This window comes from Protopterus annectens, chromosome 16.part0, assembly GCF_019279795.1.
Source record: "Protopterus annectens isolate FY-2018-M chromosome 16.part0, PAN1.0, whole genome shotgun sequence".
In the NCBI taxonomy this organism is placed as follows: domain Eukaryota; kingdom Metazoa; phylum Chordata; order Ceratodontiformes; family Protopteridae; genus Protopterus; species Protopterus annectens.
This window is the reverse complement of record NC_056750.1, coordinates 325,329,325-325,353,485: the sequence shown is the minus strand read 5'-3', so window position 1 is coordinate 325,353,485 and position 24,161 is coordinate 325,329,325. Positions and strand designations below refer to the sequence as shown.

At 44.9% G+C, this 24,161-nt stretch overlaps 1 protein-coding gene across 2 annotated transcripts in view; it reads left to right on the top strand.

Annotated features, from left to right (window-relative positions):
• Positions 1-24,161, top strand: part of LOC122790285 (LIM/homeobox protein Lhx3) — a 1,376,718-nt gene that overhangs the window by 321,000 nt on the left and 1,031,557 nt on the right. For both annotated transcript variants that reach the window (XM_044057789.1, XM_044057787.1), the window contains exon 6: positions 15,388-15,533. In XM_044057789.1, the coding sequence (XP_043913724.1) occupies positions 15,388-15,533 (146 nt within the window). The remainder of the gene's footprint in view (positions 1-15,387; positions 15,534-24,161) is intronic.

Genomic DNA, 24,161 nt, shown 5'->3' with positions numbered 1-24,161 from the left:
GCTTCTTCCCATGCTGGGCAAGGAGTCTTGGCTGGTAACTCTAGATCTCAAGGAGGCATAACCTGCACGTCCCCATACGACCAAATTGCAGAAGATACCTCAGATTTCTTGCAGGATCAGAGCATTATCAATTCTCAGCATTGCCCTTTGGCTTATCTACTGCGCCCAGAGTGTTCACGAAATGCCTGGCATCAGTAATTGCTCATTGCAGGCTTCAGGGAATCCAAATCTACCCTTACCTGGACGACTGCCTGATACAAGCGGACAACAAAAACAAGTTAGCAGAAGACTTGAAAAGGGTCATTTACCTACTACAAGCCCTGGGATATACAGTCAATATAAAAAAGTCAAGGCTGATACCATCCCAAAGGATAACCTTTTTGGGTGCAGAGCTGGACACATCAAAACAAATGGCATTCCTAACAGTAGAAAAACAGGAGCAACTACCTCTCTACTTCTTGGCATTAACGAAGCAGAACCATCTAACAGCAAGAAAAGTCCTGCAAGCCTTGGGCTTCATGGCATCCTGCATAACATTGGTTCCACATGCCAGACTGCATATGAGAAAGTTACAGTGGTACCTAAGGAATTTATGGTCTCAGCACAAGCACAGCCTAGAAACCCAAATTCCAATAATTCCATGCCTGAAGCAAGAATTCCTATGGTGGGCTCAGGCCTGTCAATCAAACACAGGATTGCCCTTCCACAGCACTCAACCAAGCCAAACCATCACGACGGACGCCTCAGACCTCGGTTGGGGGGCCCACATGCTGGACAAGTGCATACAAGGTTTATGGACTCAAGACCAGCTGCACCTGCACATAAATCTAAAGGAAATGCTGGCAGTAAAACTGGCAATTCAGACATTCAGACCATTTCTCCGACAAGGTCAATTGATGATAAGGACAGACAACACCACAGTTATGTGGTACATCAACAAACAGGGAGGCACACATTCGTACCCTCTATGCCGGATGGCACTGGACCTCTGGAATGTGGCCCTGAGCTACAACATTCAGTTACAAGCAATATTTGTACCAGGAAAAGAAAACATTCTAGCAGACATATTAAGCAGGACTACCACGGATGCCCACGAATGGATGCTGCATCCGGACATCTTCAAAACCATTACAAGAAAATGGGGACTCCCAGAAATAGACTTATTTGCATCCCCACGCAATCACCAGCTAAAGAAATTCTGCACAAGGACGTACCACCCACTTGCTTGGAAGGTGGACTCCCTATCTTTCAGTTGGAAAAACCTGACAGCATATGCATTCCCACCACTTCCTTTGATGCACAAGGTGCTATTGAAGATCAAAGAGGACCATCCAAGGATCATTCTGATAGCTCCAGACTGGCCAAGACAGCATTGGTACCCATTACTGAGGAGCATGTCTCGGGAACAAATATGGCCCCTACCCCTGGTTCCCTTGCTGTTAACACAGAACAACTACAACATCCTGCATCCAAACCTGAAAACTCTGCAGCTGACTGCCTGGAACATTGCATAAGACCAATTAACCCAAATTTATCCCAAAGGGTTAAAGACATTATCCTGGAGGCTCGCAGACCCTCAACAAGGAAAAATTATTCAGCAAAATGGAAAAGATATCTCATTTGGAGTACTGCAAAAGGAGAAGATGTGTCACTGGTAAACATAGCCAACATCCTGGAATACTTGGCAGAGCTCTTCCACCAAGGCCTGTCCTATTCTTCCATTAAGACTCATGCATCAGCTATTTCAGCAGAATACGACTTGGATCCTCCAGTCTTCTCACATCCTCTGCTCAGGCAGTTTCTGAGAGGAATTAAAAATGTAAAACCTCCTAGGAAGCCACCATTGCCAGCATGGGACTTGAACTTTGTGCTAGAAAAATTTACACTTCCTCCTTTCGAACCAGCAGCAACAGCAGAATTACAATACTTATCATGGAAAACTGCTTTCCTGCTGGCAATCACTTCAGCAAGAAGGGTATCTGAGCTACAGGCATTAATGGCAGTACAACCCTTCCTGATATTCCATCAAGATAGTGTCCATGAGAACAAATCCTACTTTTATGCCTAAGGTGGTCTCCAGAGTATCTTTAAATCAGGCTATCCACCTACCTACATTCTTCCCCAACCCACAGAACAGGGGAGAAAGACTGTTGCATACCTTGGATGTACATAGACAACTACGCTACTACCTGGACAGGACCAAGGGCAATAGAAAAACTGACCAGCTACTGGTAGCATATGCAACAGGAATGGAAGGAAAAGCAATTTCAAAACAGACAATCTCCAAGTGGATAGGAAATTGCATTAGATTTTGTTACTCCTACCATGGAAAGAAAACTCCAGAAAACATCAGGCCTCACTCTACAAGGGCTACAGCCACTACCACAGCTTTCCTACGAGGAGTGGCTACCAAGGACATTTTAGAGGCTGCTACTTGGAGCTCCGTGCATACATTTGCCAAGCATTATAATTTACCTTTATACTCTAGATCCCGAGCAGGTTTTGCCACTGCTGTTTTGCAAGGGAACTTAACTACACCATAACTTTATTTTTCCTCCTCCCCCGGTTTGGCTATGGTATTCTACCCATTTGTAAGGACTGCAGATGCATCCTTGAAGGACATAGTACAGTTTTGTACCTACCATAAATGTAGATGTCCGATAGGAATGCATCTGCAGTCAGGATTACCCACCCTCCTTCCCCTCTGTGGTACTCCTAGGGTATTGCCCATCTTATAGCTAGCTGGGGGAATCTATTATGGTGCATTTGTTTGTATATATGTACATACATGCTTATTTTTTGTGTTTGCTCTCTACTATTTGGAATCATTGACATTTATCCAAATTTAGCCTTCCTAGAGGGCACCTGGCATCTGGGGCAAGAAACACTGAGGAAAATGGCATCGGCTGATGCCTTTATACCCGAATAACTGCAGCTATGACGTCGGGTGAAGTGCGACACCAGCCGAGGCCAGACCCAGACTTTGGAATCCGGCCGACCGAAGGGCTGCCTGACGACAGGACAACCCATTTGTAAGGACTGCAGATGCATTCCTATCGGACATCTACATTTATGGTAGGTACAAAACTGTACTTTCTGTTAATTGTGGTAATGAGATTGTGATCTCTGGAGCGTGTGGCATAGGGGGATTGGGATTTCTTTAGGTGTAGCACTTCAAATAAGGCTGGGTCGGACATGGCAAGCAGAGATCACCTCTAAGTAGACAATAAGAGACTGAGAACAGCTGAAGTTTCTTGAGTCTGTCAATGTAGGACATGTGTTTAAGGCCTAGGATCTTTTTTGTGAGGTACTTTTGTGGCCTCTCCATCTGTTGTAGGTGTCTGGTCAGGTACATGCCAAATGGGGCGTTATATTCGATGATTGGTCTAATGAGGGATGAGTAGAGAGGGATGATGACCTCTTTCTTCCTGGATGCGAAACCTTTGGTTATAAGATGTGCCACGTAGAAGGATTTTCTGACCACAGTGGCAATGTGGTGGTCGAAGATGAGGTGGCTGTCGACCTGGGTGGCCAGCTCTCTTATGGCCCCTTCAGTGTTAAGTGAGCTCTCATCAACGTGGTAATTCATGGGAACTGAGTTTTTTCCAAAGGGGATAACGCATTTTTTGGTAGTAAGCTTCAGGCCATGGTTCTTACACCAGTCTTTGGTCTCAGAGAGGCCCTTTTGTAGGATGTCTGCATCATTTGGGGAGTTGATAATGACTCCTAGCATGCAGTCATCAGTGAACCTGCTCAGCCAGAATCCTTCTGTGTTGGCCTGGACTTCTAAGAAGTAGATGCCAAACAGGTGAGGGCCCAGGACCGAGCCCTGTGGGACTCCACTCGTGACTGGTCAACAGTCTGACTTGGAATCCGCAACTTTCACTCTGTGGGTCCTGTCTGTGAGCCAATTTGCAACCACCTAGTGATATAAGGGATGATGCCTAGTTTGCTGAGTTTATCAGTGACACCTAGGTCGAGGTAGGCTGTATGCACTGCCTTACCCACAGCCTTGGTGACTGCCTCGAAGACGTCAACCAGGTTCAGCAGGCACAATCTCCTCTTGACATTGTGTGGGGTCAAGAGTTTGGAGATTACCTATATCTTTGTTAAACAGGTCCATGATGATGCACTCCATAGCTTTGCATACTAGACTAGTCAGGCTAATGGGGTGATAGTTCCCAGGATCTGCAGTTGCTCCCCCTTTATGGAGTGGGATGACTGTAGCAGTGCACCATTCATTAGGGCATAGCCTGAGGTAAGGCTGTGATTGAACAGGGCACACAGATGTGGTACCAGTTCGTTTTGCAGCTCATGTTGGACGCAGCCAGGGATATTATCAGGTCCCATGGACACTGTATTCTTGGCTTTGGACAATGCAGCTTTTACCTGTGCCACAGAATTGGTGGGTACCAGGCTTTCTTCTGGTATTGTGATAGAGCCCTGGGGGGGTAAAGTTGGCACTGAATCTGTTGGCCAGTATGTTGGCTATATCTGTTGGCTCAGTATAGGAGGTGCCATTGTGCAACAACTCAGAGCAAATCTGGGCATTGCCTTTGAGGTTTTTGATATAGCTATGGAAGACTTTGTGGTTGTTTTTGGCGTCAGCCGCAATTCTGCCTTCATAGCTGGCTTTAGAGGATTTGATAAGGGATCTCAGCTTTTTGTTGAGACTGATAAGGGAGGTTTTCCAATCTTGTGACTTTTTCCTGCAACTGTTTCTTCCTCCTGTTGTAGAGTTTATTGATGGCTGGGAACCACCAGATTGGCTTCTGTTTTTTGGAGTAGAGCGACCGCCTTACTCTCTCTAACACTATCCTACAAAATTAAAATACAGGTTTTCTCTCCTCGGCTACCTTCCTAGACCGCTCTAAAGCTTTCGACATGGTCCCACACAAACAGCTCATTTCTCTTCTCAATAACCTATCCTTCTCTCAACCAGTCATCAGCTGGTTTCAGAGGTACCTATCTGACCGCCAACAAGCAGTTGTTTGGCAGGACAACCTGACCCCCCCCCCAACTACCAGTCTCCATAGGGGTTTCCCAAGGGTCCATCCTGGGACCCCTACTCTTCTCTATTTTCACCAATAATCTGGCCTCAGCCACAACACATGGCACACTTATACCGTACGCAGATGACTCACCCATCATCTGCACAGCCCACTCCCTACCCGAACTGCAAAAAGTCACACAGAAAGCATTTTCTTCTATTGAAACTTGGTTATCTAATGCCCAACTAATACTCAACCCAAAAAAAACAAAATTACTAATCTTCCAATCCACCAAACTTACCCTAGACAGCTCTCACTTTAACATCACAGCAAAAGACACCACCATCCGTCCTATAGAACACACCAAATTACTAGGAGTAGAAATAGACAGTAAACTGAACTTTGACAGTCACATTTCCATGCCCATTAAAAAAGTGCACAAAAAACTAGGAGCATTATATAGAAACGAGCAACTACTTACCAAAGCAGATAAAATTTCGGTAGCAAATTCTCATCTTATCTCTACCCTACTCTACGCCTCTCCAATATTTACTAACCTTAGACAATGCGACCTAAATAAGCTTGAAACCTGCTACAACAAAATCGCCAAATTCGCCACAGGGGCTTCCTACCATACTCGCCACCGTCTCTCACTAGCAGAACTGGGCTGGCTAGAGCTCCCCTTACCTCCTTTAATAGTACCAACTCACACTCGCCCACAAACTAATAAACCAACCACTAAAAGTCCCATCCCTCCAGAATCTACTCCAACCCTACATAACCACGAGACCAAAAAGATCCAGCCACAAAAACCTCCTACAGGTTACAAGAGTCAATAACTCTGCTGGAGAAGCATTATTCTCCTGCACTATAGCCAAACTCTGGAACTCCCTCCCATCCTCAATTTACCTCTAACTTCTTGCACCCACTTCAAATCCTTACTAAAATCACACTTAAAAACTTGCCAGATATGCCCTTGCAACCCCCTCTAATACCATCCACTCCACTCACCCACTACCTCTCTCGGCCCCCTATCAATAACCTACTCTTTGCAAGCTTGGCTACTCATGTTCCCAGCTACCTACCACATAATACTAACTTCTTATAGCAACAATTCCTAATGGCTGCTATGTACTTCAAAAACAGATTGTATCAATTGATGTTAAGTTGTCTGTCTCGCCTTTGTTCTTGCTGGTTGGGTTCGGAGCCGATCCTCGGCTCTGACTCTGCCATCTTCAATAGCTCGAGAGCTGTTTACTGGCGCGAGGCTACCCCTTATCCCATAATACCTAGCAATAGCTGTCCAGATCTCGTTTGCCACTTCAGCTGCGAGGTGTCGTTTTTCTGACTCAGGCTTGTATGAAGTTTTTTGTATAACTTTCTTCACTAGAATTCATCCCTTCTAGTATTTTATTATTAACGATAGTCTTTTTTTTGTGATAGATAGTTGTTTAGCTGGTAGTATCCCTTCTTTTTCTTGTAGAACTCGTTTAACTAAGAGAGTTCTCCCCCACCTCTTCTTGTCAGGTTAGCCATTCTCATAGGCTAGCCATTTAAGTTAGAGGCTTTCCTATTATTTAAAAAAAAAAAAAAAAAACCACCTTTAGCTATAGTCTTTATAGTAGTGCATTTTTTGTAGACTGTATATTGCTTCTGGTTGTTATTGATATAATTGTTTTTCCTTCTACTTTTAAGGATGTCAAAGGAATCCAAGGTTTCTGGGTTCAAGAAGTGTGACTCATGCTGTCAGAAAATATCTCTGACAGATGGGCACACTTCTTGCGTCCATTGTTTAGGTGCTGTGCACCTGCAGGACTCTTGTTCTATTTGCTATGCCTTTAGTCCAAGAGTCCTGCAGGAGCGTAAGAATAAGCTTATTCTTCGGAGTCTTTTAAAACCCCAGGATTCACTGGCCAAGACCTCACAGCCTGTGAAATCCCCTAAATCCACTAAGCCATCGGCTCCAAGTTCAGAGCCATCTTTGGTTAAGGATTTACCTTCTAAGTCGTTCCGGCTGGCACCGAAAAGACAATCTCCCCGTCGGCTTCATCAGAGGCTTCGGAGCCACAAGAGGCTTAGGTCCCCTTCACTAGAATCGGTGCATTCGGCTCAGTAGTCTCCTTTACTTCAGAGCGAGCGTAGTCACCGATCCTCTCACTCCTCTCGATCCTCTAGGCTGTATGATCACAATGTGGAGAGAGTGGTCAGTAGGCTGCTAAAGTCGCAGGCACTAGCCAAATTGTTGTCCAGCCCTCCTCAACAGATTTCAGCTCCATCCACTTCTCTCGATGTTCCTCCTCCGACTCCAATGAGTTCAGAGCCGGAGTTTGTTGGGGTTCGAGTAGTGGAACTGTCGGCTCCAATAACTCTATCTCCTTTGGTTCCAACGTTGGCTCCGATTCCCTCGGTGGTGCCTTCCATCAAGGGATCTGGGCACCTGGGCTCCCTCGTCGGCTCCGAGGGGGCGAGTGGCATCAGACCCTTTTCCGACCCCATTCTCCCTCTCGGAGCTTCGGCGCAGGTGAGCTCGGCTCCTACATCGTCCTCAGAGCTGTCTCCCTTGGTGCAGAGAAAGATTCCTGTTACTTCGGAACCGGAGCTTTCTCTGCATGGTGGCAGGGACGCCTTCGATGTCATGCAGTGTGTGCTGTCCCCTTTGTCAGCTTCACTATCAGTCCCACCGGCTCCGTCCCCTGTAGTGCCTGTGCCAACCTCTGCTCCTCCTCCAGACCCCAAGCATAGGGAACTGATGCTCCAGGACACCCCATTGGGTGTTTCCTCCTCTTCTGAGGCCTCTCCTGATCACTCAGAAGAGCCTCCCCCGGAAGAAAAAGTGTAAGAGGAAGCACATTGACTCCCCAGAGTCTGTTACTTCTGATACAGACTTAGATGATTCGGAAGGCTCCCCGAGTTCCCCCTCTGAAGATGTTTCCTTCTCGGACATCCTAGAAATGCTTAAGCAGAGGGGGAACTGGAATCCCCTAGTCCCTTCTGAGGATGAATCTGTATTTCTGGATGCCTTCGGTTCCCGACCTTCCACCTCCTGGGTGTCCCCCGCCTTTCAGTCCACTTATGACAGTGGTGGCTCGAAGGGCTTGGTCAGCTCCGGATACAGTGGCACCAACGCCGTGGAGACCTAGTAAATTTATTACGGCACCCCAGGATAAGCAGTTCCTTTCGAAAGGTGTCCCTGTTGATGCTATGGTGGTAGCAGCAGCCACCAAAAAAGAGTTAGCGGAGACCTCTTCATCTGTTCATCCCCCTAACAAGGAGTCTAGGACTAAGGACAGGTATGGGAAGCAAATGTTCACTTCAGCGACCTTCTCTGAGGTCACTGAACTACCTGTGTCATTTTTCCCGACTTCAAAGGGATCTCCTTAAAGAGCTCAGAGATACCCTCCAAGATCCAACAGCTGAGGGAGCACAAGCCAAGGTAGCTTCCCAGCTAGCGATGCTTAATTCTGTTGTTAACGCCTCCATGAGGCTCTTTCCTATGCAGCGGATGGGGTGAGTAGAGCTGCTGGTACTGGGGTGGCCCTTAGGAGGCATGCCTGGATGCGGCTGTCTTAACTTTGGGGAACCCTTTCGAGCGTCCTTCACCAACACTCCCTTTGATGGTTCCTTTCTTTTTGGACCACAGGTGAAAGGCACTTTGACTAGGTGTGAGCAAGAAGGCAATACTCTCCCTGCTGTGGGAGTCTGTTTTTCCATTCCCTCTAGACCCTACCCCAAGGTTCAGAAGAGTGGGAAGATGTGGTTCCGTAAATCTCAGGGAGCCTTGCCTGACACACACAGTGATTTTTCCTCCAGAGGCAGAGGGGGAAACAGTAACAGTAGATGCCGCCCTCGTGGCAGAGGGGGTCTGCAGAACCAGGGCAACAGAGAATCCTGAAGGGTTGCCCGGCTGCTCAACTTTGGAGGCAGTTGGGGAAAGACCTTCGCTGTACCCAAAAGCCTGGCGAAGTTTAACACAAGACAGATGGGTACGGTCCATTATATCTGGGGTTTACAAAATTCCCTTCCATCAGCCCCCTTCACAGTCAAGGAAGACCCTCCCAGATGTTCCACCCAATCTGAAGGAGCAAGCAGTAATAGAATTTCAAAACTGCTAGAAAAAAAGTGCTATCCAGGAAGTCCCGGCAGATCAGCACGGATCAGGAACTTACTCAAGGTTCTTTTTAGTACCAAAAACGACAGGGGACTGGAGACTGATTCTGGATCTCAGCAGACTAAACAGGTCTGTGCAAAGAACGAAGTTTCGGATGGTCACGCTACAGTCCATTCTACCCTTTCTGGGTCAGGACAATTGAATGTGTTCTATAGATCTTCAGGATGCGTACTACCATATAAAGATGGACAGGCGCTCCAGGAGATATCTTCACTTCCGGCTGGGGACCAGTCATTATCAGTTCAGAGCTCTGCCCTTTGGTCTCACCACAGCCCCCAGGGTGTTCACCAAATGTATGGCAGTGGTCTTGGCTCACCTGAGGCGTCAAGGATTCCAGGTGTTTCCGTATCTAGACGACTGGCTCTTTACTGCTACCACCAGGCATCAACCCATACAAGTACAGGACTACACAATCACAATCTGCTCACAGTTCGACATCACAATAAATTTCGAAAAATCTGCCTTGTTACCCTGTCAATCTATCACTTACATAGGAGCAGACTTGGACACAAGGGATATGTTTGCAATTCTACCACCAGAAAGGGTGTACGCAATTCATCAGCAGGTACAGGTTCTGATGCAGAGCAAAAGTATCCAAGTCAGGTACGTCCTTCAAACTGTGGGTACCATGGCAGCAGTCATTCTCCTAATCCCACTGGCACACTTTCATATGAGGATTCTTCAGTGTCTTCTGTTTACTCAGTGGTCTTTCCAAGAGCTACCCATGACTTACAAGATCATAATCACGGATGCATGCAAAAGACATCTTTTTTGGTGGATGGTCTCCCCACTAGTTACTCAGGGCAGACCTTTCATACAACCCCCTCCGGTAGCCACAGTGACGACAGACGCCTCCCTGATAGGGTGGGGGGGGGTCATTATCTGGTCAGGACAGTCCAAGGCACGTGGCAACCTCACGAGTACCATCTGCACATACATGTCCTGGAAATGAGCCGTGCTCCTGGCGTTGCAAGCCCTTCAAGACTCTCTTCCTCCTGGGACCATTGCTATTCAAACGGACAACATGTCAGTGGTGTGGTACATCAACAAGCAGGGAGGAAACCAGTCCTACCCCCTGTGTCGAGAAGCACTCAGACTTTGGCAGTGGGCGATTTCCTCCTAACGTTTTTTTTTAATTGCGACGCACAGCCCCGGGAGATCCAACGTCATAGCGGACAGGCTCAGCAGAGCTATTCTCATGCCTCACGAGTGGTCTCTGAATCAGGAAGTTGCGAATCTTGTTTTACGCAAATGGGGACAGTCTTGCTGCGATCTCCTTGCCACTCCCTTCAACAGCAAATGCAGCAACTACTTCTGCTTCCAGATCACACACCCAGAGACGCTCTAGTCCACGATTGGCCCCAGGGACTTCTTTATGCCTTTCCTCCTTTCCCTCTGATACCTAAAATTTATACAGAAAGCAATATTGTTGGGTTGCAAAATGATCCTCATTGCTCCCTACTGGCCTCGACAGATATGGTTCCCGTTCCTGCACCGTTACCTTCTCAATCAACTCTGGACCCAATTCTAGACCTCCTGGTTCATCAATCAGGCTGGTTGCATCAGTCCCTCAAAACTCTCCAGCTCACAGCTTGGTTGCTCCACTTCTAAACTTAGCCAGGCTTCCCAGCAGTCCGTGACCTTATCATGTCCTCTCAGAAGTCTACAACGAGGAAAACTTATGCTAGCAAATGGAAACGTTTTTCTTGTTGGGCAAAGACTAGGAATGTGGATCCCTTTTCAACCCCAGTCCATGAAATCTTGGAATTCCTAGCTTCAACTGTTTCATTTCGGGTCCGCTTCTTCTACGATCAGGGTACAAATGGCGGCCATCTCTAACTTTCATGTTGGTTTTTTGAACTCTAACATTGTCTCATAAGCTATGTAAAGCTTTTTTGAGAGGGGCAACTCTTCTTAGGCCTCCAGTAAGAGATCCCCCTCCTCCTTGGGACCTTAATTTAGTCTTGGCCTCCTTAATTCTGCCCCCTTTTGAACCAGCAGCATCCTGCTCTATCAAGTTCCTATCTTGGAAGACACTTTTTCTGGTAGCTATTACTTCAGCCAGACATGTCTCTGAACTTCAGGTGCTATGTGTTCATCCTCCATACTTGGTTTTTCATAAGGACAGGGTTGCTCTGAGGACTAATCCCTCGTTTCTCCCTAAAGTCTGCTCAGAAAGTAATTTAAACCAATCTAATAGATCTTCCTGTGTTTTTCCCTAATCATACCAACAAGGCAGAATACAGACTACACTAATTGGACGTTCATAGGCAGTTGCTTTTTTGCCTGCACAGAACTAAAGAAGTAAGGAAGTCGGACCAACTATTCCTCTCTTATGCCTTGGGCAAACAAGGTCTCCCAGTTTCCAAGGTAACCTTATCCAGATGGTTGTCGCACACTATTTATTTCATTTATCAGTTAAGGAACAAACAATTGCCTATTAAACCAAATGTTCATTCTACTAGGGCCTTGGCCACCTCTGTAGCCTTCCAGTCTAGGTTGCCCATGGATTCCATCTGTGAAGCTGCCACGTGGGCAAACCCTCATACCTTTATTTCTCATTACAAGTTGGATATGGTCTCCAGGAGCAGAGCCGACTTTGGTTCCACTGTTCTGAAGAGTCTGTTCCACTGAGCCACCCAGGTTTTTAGGTGCTATGGACACTGTCCCAACCAGCAAGAACGAAGGCGCGATAGACAACTTAACATAAATAAGTTATGTACCTACCATAACGTTCCATGTTAGTTGTCTTCATCTCTCCTTCCTTCTTGCGCCCCACCCTCCATCCCTCCTGTCCTAGTGGATCAAGAGGAGTTTTTTTTCTGTTTTACTGGCTGTGTGTTCTCTTGTTTCCTTTATTGACTTATGGCAGGTATAGTCAACTGATTTTTGACTGATTTATTATGTTGTTATGTCTGGAGTTAGCTATTTCAAACGAGATCTGGGTAGCTATTGCTAGGCATTATGGGATAAGGGGTATCCTCGAGCCAGTAAACAGCTCTCGAGCTATTAAAGATGGCTGAGTCGGAGCCGAGGATTGGCTCCGAACCCAACCAGCAAGAAGGAAGACGAGTTGAAGACGACTAACATGGAACGTTATGGTAGGTACATAACTTCTTTTTCACTGATGAATCGTAACTACATTTGTAACCATGTTAAGTTTATGTCACCATATTTTAAAATTGTACTATGTTCTACAGCTGTTTTACATCTATGTTTTGTTCTAGTCTTACGTCCTCAGCTGAACTAATGTCTGTATTTAAATGCTATGTTTTTTAACTGTGTAATGCAAGTAATACTTAATGTGGAGCTTTTCTCCCTGGGCCTCCGCTGATAAAGGTCCTGTGTCCAGTCGGACTCTCCCGGTCAACAAATGTAAATCAATAAATAAATTTGGTATGGCAGGGTCCTTGCATTTGTGTACATGTTTGCACATTGCACTGTTGTATGATTCTGCAGTCATGCAGCTATTTTCCATGGGTACCGAGAAGTTAGCCACCACTGTTTTTAGGCGATTGCCAATGACTAGGTTATTCATTATAATAACTTAATATGTTGTCATTGAATAGGTTGCTGGCAAGTCACGTAAACTTGCCGCAAATTGCTTCAGATTGCAGAGAGCCTGTGCTTTACTTAGATTATTTTTTATTTCAGGTCCATTGATATTCTAGCTAGGAATGGTCATGACTGTATATTTGAGTGCCATAGTCTGACTGTATTTTTGGCCTGTTTGACTCGAGCTTTCAACAGATTTGCCGCTTTGTATTGAGCTGTTCTACTGTAAGGGTTTAAGAAATATTATTAGGTAGTGATTTGATGCTTGCACTAGACCAAGTCTGTGTGAATCACAATGCTGACAGTCTGGAATATCTTGTGACCACCTATAACTGCACAGCCTAGGTACCCTCATTCTGATGTGTATGCCTTAAATCTGTGATCAGATGATGTTAGTTTGAACAAAAACTCCACGAGTTATGAAAACTAGTATGCAGACTAGAATGCATGCAGTGAATTGATGTCTATGTTGAGGCTTAGACTGGAGAATCATTATGCCAAGTACGCTATAGAGATTACAGGGAAGAAGGTAACTTTCTTGTCCATGAGATGTGTACCACTTCATACTGTCCAGATTTGCTGTTTCAAATTGTGGATAGGCTGTGTAGTCCAGACTGTATTACTCTTAAGAAGTAATTCACTTCTGTCAGATGAGAGGATATTACATGTGTCTGCAGAGTTGTCCACAGCTGAGAACTATTCATGGGATGCATACATTGTTTTTATGCAGACTAGATGTCGATTACTGTGATTTTCTTTGAACTGAATTAGTGATTTGGCTATGAAGATGTTGAGAATGTGGTTTCAGCTTTTCATCCATCTTACTATGGACTGGCCACAGGTCCTGCATATCTGTTTAAATCTTGCTTGGAGTCCCTAGGTCCAATCACTTTCCCAACTATACACTCGCTTGTTTGAGATTGGGGATCTTTTCTCTGTTCTGGATATGGCACTAGTAACTCACAATCTTAACATTTGTGTCCTGGTAGCTGAAGAAGTTTCAACCCTTCTCTAACATCTTGTTTTGATAAATGTTTCTGCAAATATAGTTGATGGGCATCTTACATTGCACAATTTTCATGATGCATTTCAAATTTTTGATTTTGGAGTAATACTGAGACCAAAGTGGCCTCATGTTAAGGGATAAACAACTATTCCAGCTTGGTTCTAATTGATGTCTTTTTTTTTTTTTTTTTTTTTACCTGCGAATAGAGATCTTGTCAGAATATCTTCAAATTTGCTATGACTTTTTCATACCTTTACTTGACTTGTTTGCCTGTAACCTCTTGAGTTATTCTCAGAAAGTTGTATTGGTGGTTAATTCCTTAGATTTGTGTCTCCCTTAGGTTGGGGAGGCCATGGATCAATGTACATACTGCTTTTTAGGTTGGTCATGCCAGGTAGAAGGAGGCAGTGGCTTATGTATGCAGATGCTTGCCACTTGCATTTGTCCTCTGTGTTTCATCTGTTTGGATTCCATAGCCTTCTTAAGGTGTGAAAAATAAGACTGTAAGTGCATGCTAGTGTGATTCCTTTATGGATTTCTTACCTACCCCTCCTCTTTTTTTGTGTGACATCAGTTTTCCATTAAAACTAGGGATGTGGGTGCACTACATGGTGACATACTGACAGTTAAGGGCCCAGTCTCAATAGTTTTGAGGTTATTTTACTTTTAGTTGAAGAATATCACACAAATTGGGCACCTGATTTTATCTATGGGTTTGACTCTAGTTATCCATGTACTGAAATTACGTTACTTGGACTACTCTAGTGTTCCTTACTCAGACTGATCATGTTTGCCTGCACTGGATCAAGAATTCCATAGTGAGGGCATTGACTGGTTCCTCTGGGTTTTGTCATATTAACTCTTGTGTTTGTTGGGATACAACCTGACTACCAGCTTTAGTTTATTCTGCTTCTAAGATCTGTTTGTTTACTGAATCCAACACAGCTTGGGTGTAGCCTGTTGAAAAGATCTGTTACTACTCTATGCCCCTGTTCATTCAGTTCAGCCATCAGATCAGGGGCTGTTAGTTGTTTCAATAGCCAGGCTACAGACCTCTAGCAGATGTTCTTTTACTTATATTGCCTTAATGTGGTAGAACAGACTACCTTCCCTATTTAGGGTGAGTGAGATTAAGGCCTGTTTTAGGTGATCCCTTCTTAAGTCTTGTCTGTACAGGGCAGTATATTTGAGCCCCAGAATAAATCTCTAAGCTGTTTTATGAATTGTATCCTCTGCATTGTTCTGTGATACTGTTCTGCTCAGTAGTGTAGGCATTTATGATGGATGGTACAGAGTATTTTGCTTGTTTTACATTGTTCAGTATTTAAGATGCTAAACACTTTAATGAAATTAAATTGGACTGCCATTTTTTTGAGAATGTTAATTGCACTCTGACTGTCCTCTTAATGATAGGTAATTAAATTCAAATCAGTGGTATTTTGTTCCAGTCGTGAAAAGGGAGTTGGAAGGCTAAAGCCTTTTAATGACAACTGATTGTGGCTTAACAGCTGATGTGTAAGTTATTGCCTGACATTGATTTTGTCATTTATAATGCAAGTTAGACAGAAGCCCGTTGCTTAGATATTCATGTCATAGAATTGAGGAAGTCTTATTTTGTGACTGCTGTTTATACTGTTAATGTTATAATTATTGTTATTCTGTCCTAGGTAATACTAGACTTGATTCCATATGAAAACATTTTAGTGAAGAGGACAGTTAATTCTGACAAGACCCATTATGAGAAGCTTGGTATTACTGCAGTCCCTTCATGCTACCTGATCTATCCAAATGGATCACATGAATTAATTAATAAGTAAGTATAACTCATTAAATTCGGTTCCTAGATTCAGACCAGAGGAGTGTTTTGCAATTAACCCGCCAAATCCAGTCTCAAGTATTTTATGTAGGTAACTTCACTTCCTCATCAGTCCATGGGGGGGGGTCATTGCCTCCACACACCCAAACTTAAATACACCAAGTCCACAGCTGCACAGCATTAACTTAAGAGAAACAAAGACATATGTAAGTTGACTGTAGCATACCATGGTGAACGTAGTATTTTAACAGCCAAGCAGATCTGAGTGGGAGTGTGTGAGGGAGTATATATAGATACATAAATTTTGTGTGTGTGTGTGTGTGTGTGTGTGTGTGTGTGTGTGTGTGTGTGTGTGTGTGTGTATATATATATATATATATATATATATATATATATATATATATATATATAGCAATGGATATAAAAATCTGTGTGTATAAATCGATAGACATGCTACTTTCATATGAATATATGTATTAATTATGTGGGTGTGTGTACAGTAATTTTCTCTCTGATGTTGTCAGTCTTAATTCATTCTTGACCAATGGGACCGATCCTCTGAACCAGCTCTGCATTATACAGCTCGCACCAGCCAAAAAACTCTCAAGCTAAGACTCTCTACCCACAATGCCCCTCTCTCCATTACGTCAGATCTTGTTTCCCACTCTGATAGCAAGACACATCACCCAATGCTCTACAGCCAAGTCAAATTTTATTGATCTTTTTTTCAAAACTTTCTATATTTAAAGTTTTTTCTTCTAATTTATATTTTTTGAGTGATTGTGCATCTCTAAACTTAATGCCTCGTGGTGTCCTCGTTACCATTGTTGGTAACCTTCCCCTCTCCCTCTTTTACCTTTTAAAGTAGTTCCAATTTACCATTAGTAATATTGCTTTTCTGTCTTACCAATCTTGGCATTTGTCTCTACCATCATTGGTAAAATTTTTCATCTAACCTGTATGTGTGTGTGTGTGTGTGTGTGTGTGTGTGTGTGTGTGTGTGTGTGTGTGTGTGTGTGTGTGTGTGTATGTATGTGTGATCTTTGTCAGTTGACTATTTTTTTCTACTGTCAAAATGGCGGAAAAGCAGAAGGTCACTTCGGGTTTTAAGCACTGCCAAGACTGTGGGCAAAAGATGATGCCTAATTCAGATGGTCATCTTTCATGAGTGTATTGTTTGGGTGTGCCGTATTTGGATCTAGACTGTTCGATCTGCAAGACCTTCAGTACTAGGTTGGTAGAAAGATGTAACAAATTGATTTTAAAAGGGATGCTAAAATCTTCTTTCAAGGAAATATGGTCCAAGTCGGATCCTACCTCCTCCTCCTCTAAATCTGATCACACCAAAAAGAGGAGTCATTTGGTGCCGAGTTCCCCTATAGCATCAGAGACTATGAAACAGAAGTGTTTGGTTCCATCAGTCTCCTCGGATCTGAAGGCTATGGTTCCAAAATTAAAGGAACAAGAATCTTTGGCGCTGGCTACTGTTGTGTTGATGTCGGCACCAGTTTCTTTATTTTCCCAGTCGGTACGAACTTCACCATTTGCACCACAGTAGACTCTACCCACCCCATTGGTGCCGAAGTCTGAACCGTTTCATGTTCCCAGGACAAGGTATTCCCCTTCCATAGCCCCCTTTGTAGGTCAGCTACCCAGTCCTTTCTTTGGAAAGGCCAAAATCTCTCTGGGATGTCTGTTCGATCTTCCAAGAGTCTTTCCAAGGTAGACATTGTGAGGTTGGTGGATCAGCTTTTGGCGGCCATGGGTCTCCCTTCCTCTTCTCAGACCTCTCTCCCCTCTGGAGTTGGTATTTGTTCTCCTAGTACTCCTCTGGATTTTCCTCATCTGACATCCTCAGGTGGCTTAGAGCCCACCAATTTGATTTCCCTGGTTCCAGCTGTCCTGGTGCCAACAGGCACTCACTCTTTGGCACCAGAGACTGCGCTGACATCTTCAGTTCCCTCGGAACCAGTAGATTCTTGGGGCCGTAGCTCGGCTGTCTTTTCTGAGGGTTTTGGATCGGTTCCTGTTTTTCATTTGGAGTTGTCCTTTGTTCTAGGAGCCCTGACAGTTGCGGACTCTTCCCCAGCACCTGTTTCAGATGGCGGTCCTTTGGAGAGAGGTGTTACCTCTGTCCCAAGGTTGTCTTTCTTGGTTCCGGCCTCCCATCCCTCTTCCAGGAGGCCTGCCTACCAAGTCAAGGAGAGGGCATTGGCCTCTGTGAGCTCTCAGCTGGCCCCTTCTTTATCAAGGTGTCGTATGTCTATACCTTCTGGCCCAGAGCTGCCCCCATTTTCCACATCAGGACAGCGAGCAGCAAACCTGGAAGTTACCCCTGTACAAGGCCCCTCTTCTTCTGAGTTCTCCTCAGATTCCCAGAGAGAAACCACCCCAAAAGAAGACATGCAAGAGGAAGCACTTTGATTCCTCAGAAGAATCTGTCACGGCAAACATGGACTTCCATGAATGGGAGGGTTCCTCCTGATCACCCCCTGAAGATGTCTCCTTTGGAGACATCCTGTAAGCCTTTGGTGCTTGCCCCTTTGCTTCCTGGGTGACCCTGCCCGCTGATGACATCAATAAATTGATTGTGCAGCAGGTGTGGAAGGCCCCTGATTCTATATAGCCAAGTCACCAGAGACCAGACAAAATCTTATCAGCTCCCGAATCACCAGTACTGGGCAAAAGGTTTAGCAGTAGATTCAGTAGTGATGGCAGTGGTCACCAAGAAGGAACTCCCTGATTAGAGTCCCACTGTTCACCCACCTAGCAGAGTGTCTAGGACGATGGACAGATTTGGAAGGCGGGTCTATGCTTCATCGACCTTCACCCTAAGATCCCTGAATTTCATGGCATAGTTTTACTAGAATCCATTGGAATCTGATTAAGGAGTTATAGTATACCCTGACTAGAGCTGTGCCTGATGAAGGTGCAGGATAAAGTTGCCTCTCAGCTGGCCACCCTGGAGTCTATATCAAACTCGTCCATGTGGCTCATCGCACGTGCAGTTGAGGGGATGGACCAGGGCAGTGGGTTCAGCCATTGCCATAAGACGTCATGTCTGGATGCATTTTTGTGAGTTCGTGGAGCCTTTAAAGTCTTACTTTGTCAATGCTCCTTTTGACAGATCTTCCTAGTTTGGCTCCAAAGTCAAAGACACACTAACCAGGTATGAAAAAGATGGAAAGATCCTTTCTGCTGTGGGCATTTGTTTTTTTTACTCCTCAGTGATCCTACTCCAGGAATCGGGGGAGTGGGAAGATGTGGTTTAAGAAGTCCTGAGGACCTTTTCAGGACACACGGGGTGCTAGCTCCCCTTGGGGCAGAGGGGGGGATCTCTAATGGAAGACTCCCGTCCCGTGAACAGAGGTGGCCCATGAATTCATTGCTCCAGAGACTTCTTCTCTGGGCAACCCTATCAGTGCCCCTGAAAGGAGGCCCGATTGTTTACCTCTGGAAGCAGTCTGGGAAGAATTTCACTGCACCTGACAGCCTTGCAACTAATAACTTCCGATACTTGGGTGCAAAAGATCATTACCAGAGGCTATCATATCCTTTATTCTTTTTCCATGATTTTAAAGAAGAACCCTGATGTGCCACCCAGTCAGAGAGACCAAGCAGCCATGAAGATTCAAAAGGTCTAGAAAAAAGGGTCATCCAAGAAGTCCAACCAGACCAAACAGGATCCAGATTTCACTCCAGGTTCTTTAGTGCCAGAAAAGACAGAGGACTGATCTCAGCCTTCTGAACAAGTTTATTCAGCAAACACAATTCTGCATGTTCACAGTTCAGTCTATACTTCCTTTTTGAGAGGAAAATGTTTGGATGTGGTCTATAGACCTTCAAGATGCTTATTATCACATAAAAATAGACAAATGCTCCAGAAGGCTTCTCCACTTTCTGCTAGGAGCCAGTCATTTCCAGATGTTCATCGTGTTACCCTGCTCCAGTCATCACACTTGGGTTATCCTGCCGTCAGGCGGTCCCACAGTCGGCCTGAGTTCCAAAGTCTTGGTCCGGCGTCAGTTGCTGTCGCTTCTTCTCTGATGTCAGTGCGCCAGGGGTATATAAGAGGCATCCAACACCATTTTCTTCAGTCTTTCTTGCCACGCGGTGCCCGAAGCAGAAGCAGTTCGCAAATGCCGGTCGGCCGACACCTGAGATTTTCAAATCGAATTTCAGTCCGAAGTCTTCAATAAAGCTAAGTACCCCCGTTGGGGAACCTTTTCTTGCCTCAGTCCGATGTCAGAAAAAGTTAACAATTGCATTTCTTGTGTGAAGCAAATACCTCCTAAGGACTTCCAATCTTATTGTATTCCTTGCCTAGGACCAGGCCACGACGGCACAGGTTGTCGATTTTGTGCTAGGTTTAATAAACGAACTATCAAATGCTGTTTTGACTTCAACGACATTACTTTGGTAGGAAATTTAATTATATCATGCCGTCGGAGAAGCCGACGACCGGCATGCATAAAAAACGCAAGGATAAGGACAGGCAGCCTAGGAACAAGCCAGACCTCTGCTGGGCCTGTTGCCGGTTTTCCAGTTTTCATTGAGGCGCCTACGCAGCCCCTGACGACCGCAGAATTGGAACCCCAGACAGCTGCGGATTCTCAAGCGGAGTGTACTAGGCCGACGCAGCCATCTTCATTGGGCCCTTCCGACACCGGAGCAGAAGGAGACCCCGGTGCAGTGGAAACACCTTCGGTTGCAGAAGATGTCTTCAGACCGACTACACTCACCATTAAGTCTTATGCTAAGCTTAAAACTCCATTAAAACCAAAAAAGACTGTACATCAGTTTACAGTTCAAGGCCCCATGCCTAAGAAACAAATGCTTAAGATGGCTGAAGATTTGATTACCCTAATCAGGGGTTCCCATACCCCTCCAGATAAAAGACCAAGACAAGAGGAGGATTATGCTTCCTCTGACCAGGTTTCAATTTCCTCAGATTCTTCTGAGGAACAGAATTACACTTTTCCCCCTTATGAAAACTATGATGCTGAAGACTCTATCCCCTCAGCATCTCCCCCTGAAGACTACTCCTTTGGGGAAGCTTTACATACCATGAGGGAACATTTCCACTGGAAAGGCCAGGACTACTCTGATTATAAGAAAAGGCTCTGAGAGTTCCTTTTACTACCCCAGCACAGACCACTTGCTATCCCTCCAGTTTTAGATATTGTGGATGATGTTTACTTGGAGTCTAGTCTAAACCCAGACTCTCTACCTCCTGCTCCAGCCAAACCAGACAGATACTGCAGAGTGCCTGACTCACACAAATTCCTTTATAAAAGCCCTGTGGCTGACCCAGAAACAATTTCCCAGGGTCCCAAGGGGGATAAAGCTTCTATGGCTAAAAATCCTGTGCCCTCTGAAAGGGATTCCAGAGCCCTAGATAGATGGGGAAAGAAATATACACCTCAGCAACTCTGGCTATGAGAGCATTAAATTGTCAGTTTCACATGCTGAAATATCAGCAATTCCTAATGTCTCAATTAAAGCAAAAAATGAGCACGCATAAAAGAACAGTCTGAATTCAAGGAAATGCAGGATGTTGCATGCAGCTGAACAGGTGGGCAAACATACTTTACAATGTGGATTTGATTCATTGGAAGCTTCCTGTAGAGCAGCTGTTACTGGGTCTGTCATACGTAGACATGCTTGGTTAAAAGAACAAACCCTGCCTGATCATGTTAAAGCAAAATTATTGGATGCACCTTTACAGCAGGATGTATTATTTGGTGTCAAAGCAGAAGAGGTCTTAAAGAAAATGGAGGATAAGGCAAAGTCTATGCAGACGGTCAAGGATTTCTTACAGGTACAATCCCCTCGTTTCAGCAGAAATTGGCCAACAAAAAACTGGTCCATTCCAGCTTCTGACAGATCACAGAGGGGCAAATACAGATGCCCAAGGGGCAGAGGTCAGTCACAAGGCCCTTACAAACCTCGCCAATGGGGTACTGCTACCCAGAAAGGAGGAGAAGACAGGCCCCAAGCTAGCAGAAGACAAACACTTGCCAAGGAAAACAGGAATGCCAAACCTGTCACCAAATCAATGGGCAGAGGCACAAAAACAAATTACAGCTCTCATGGACATGAGAGCCATTCAACAGGTACCTATACAGGAGCAAGGACAAGGATTTTGCTTAAGACTCTTTCTAGTCCCAAGAAAAGACAAAGCATGGAGACACATTCTGGATCTTTCAATTCTGAACACCTATCTGCAAGTACCAAAATTCAAGATGCTAACACTACAGCAGCTTCTTCCCATGCTGGGCAAGAATGCTTGGCTAGTAACATTGGACCTCAAGGAGGCATACCTGCATGTCCCTGTCAGACAAAATTGCAGAAGATACCTCCGCTTCATTGCAGGTTCAACACACTATCAATTCTCTGCACTGCCCTTTGGCTTATCTACTGCACCCAGGGTCGTCACAAAATGCCTGGCACCAGTAATTGCATACTGCAGGCAAAGTGGAATTCAAATATACCCATACCTGGACGACTGCCTTATTCAAGCAGAAAGCAAGGACATTCTTTTAAAGCATGTGGGATTTGTCAAACACCTTCTAAGTTGCCTAGGGTACACAGTAAACGAAAAGAAATCAAAACTAGTGCCCTCACAAAACATAATATTCCTGGGTGCCAGCTTGAATACAATGGCCCAGATGGCTTACCTCACGCCAGACAAGCAACAACAGCTGACTCAATATTTCAAAATTATGGCAACAAAGACCCAACTCCCTGCAAGAAAAATTCTGCAGGCCTTGGGATTCATGGCATCTTGCATACTACTAATACCATTTGCAAAACTGCATATGAGGAAATTACAATGGTACCTGAAAAGCGTATGGACTCAGCACAGCCACAGCTTGGAAACAATGATACCACTCATTCCCTGCCTTCAACAGGAGTTTCTATGGTGGGCACAGGCATGTCACTTCAACAAGGGTCAGCCTTTCATCTTACCCACAGCCAGGCAAACTATGACAACAGATGCATTGGACTATGCTTGGGGAGCGCACATGGCAGGACAGTGCATTCAGGGCAAATGGACTACAGATCAAAGGCATCTGCATTTCAATCAAAAAGAAATGCTAGCAGTACAGAATGCCCTAACAGCTTTCAAGGACCTCTTACACCCAGGACAACTAATAATAAAGACGGACGACACCACAGTAATGTGGTACATAAACAAGCAAGGGGGCACACATTCCTACCCTCTATGCAGGCAAGCAATGACCTTCTGGAACACAGTACTGTCTTACCAGGTTCATTTACAAGCACAATTCCTGCCAGGAAAGAAAAACACGTTGGCAGACGACCTAAGCAGAAACATCATGGATCCACACGAGTGGAAACTAGATCCACAAGTATTTGCAATGATAGCTGAAAAATGGGGACGCCCACATAGATCTGTATGCCAGCCCCCAAAACTACCAACTTCAAAAATTTTGCACAAGGACATTCCATCCACAAGCTTGGAAAGTGGACGCCCTCTCATTCAGTTGGAAAACATTAACAGTGTATGCCTTTCCTCCACTGCCTCTTCTAGCAAAGGTACTGCTGAAAGTCAGATTAGAGAGGCTACAAATGATACTCATTGCACCAGACTGGCCACGCCAGCATTGGTATCCAATTGTAAGGAACATGGCCCATGGCCCACCATGGATTTTACCACAAATTCCTCACCTGCTCACCCAGCGAGACAATCAGATTCTACACAGTCAGCTCAAGAATTTAAACCTGGCTGCATGGCAAATTACCTAAACAACCAGCCAATTCCTGTATCCAAAGCTGTTATGGATGTCATTCTGGAGGCCAGGAGGCCCAGCACCAGAAAAACCTATTCAGACAAATGGAAAAGATTTTGTGCCTGGAACCAGGCTAAAGGCCAAAATCCCCTTGATCCAAACATTCCTCAGATTCTACAATATTTAACTGAGATGTTGCACAAAGGACTTTCCTTTTCATCTATTAAGATCCACACCTCAGCAATTTCAGCTCATTACTACACGGATCCTCCTTTATTCTCACATCCACTCCTAAGACAGTACCTCAGATGGGCTAAGAACATAAGACCGCCCAGGAGAGCACCAACACCTACTTGGGATCTCACCTTTGTTCTGGAAAAGCTTACACTGCCGTGCTTTGAACCAGCGTTTTCAGCTGATTTAAAATTTCTTTCATGGAAAACTGCCCTGCTACTAGCAATAACCTCAGCTAGAAGAGTCTCAGAGCTACAGGCACTAATAGCAGTGGAGCCTTTCCTCATTTTTCATCAAGACAGAGTCTCTCTACGAACTAACCCTACCTTTATGCCAAAGGTGGTATCCAGTGTGGCCCTAAACCAAACCATTCATTTGCCCACCTTTTTCCCAAATCCCCAGAACAAGGAGAAAGACTTCTGCACTCTTTGGACATTAACAGGCAATTACATTACTACTTGGATAAAACTAAGGCTTTCAGAAAATCTGAACAGCTCTTTGTAGCCTATGCTGCAGGATCACAAGGAAAAGCTATCTCAAAATGGACCATTTCTAAATGGATAGGGCATTGCATACGTTTCTGCTACACGCATCATGGGAAACCGGTACCTGCTAACATTAGGTCCCACTCCAC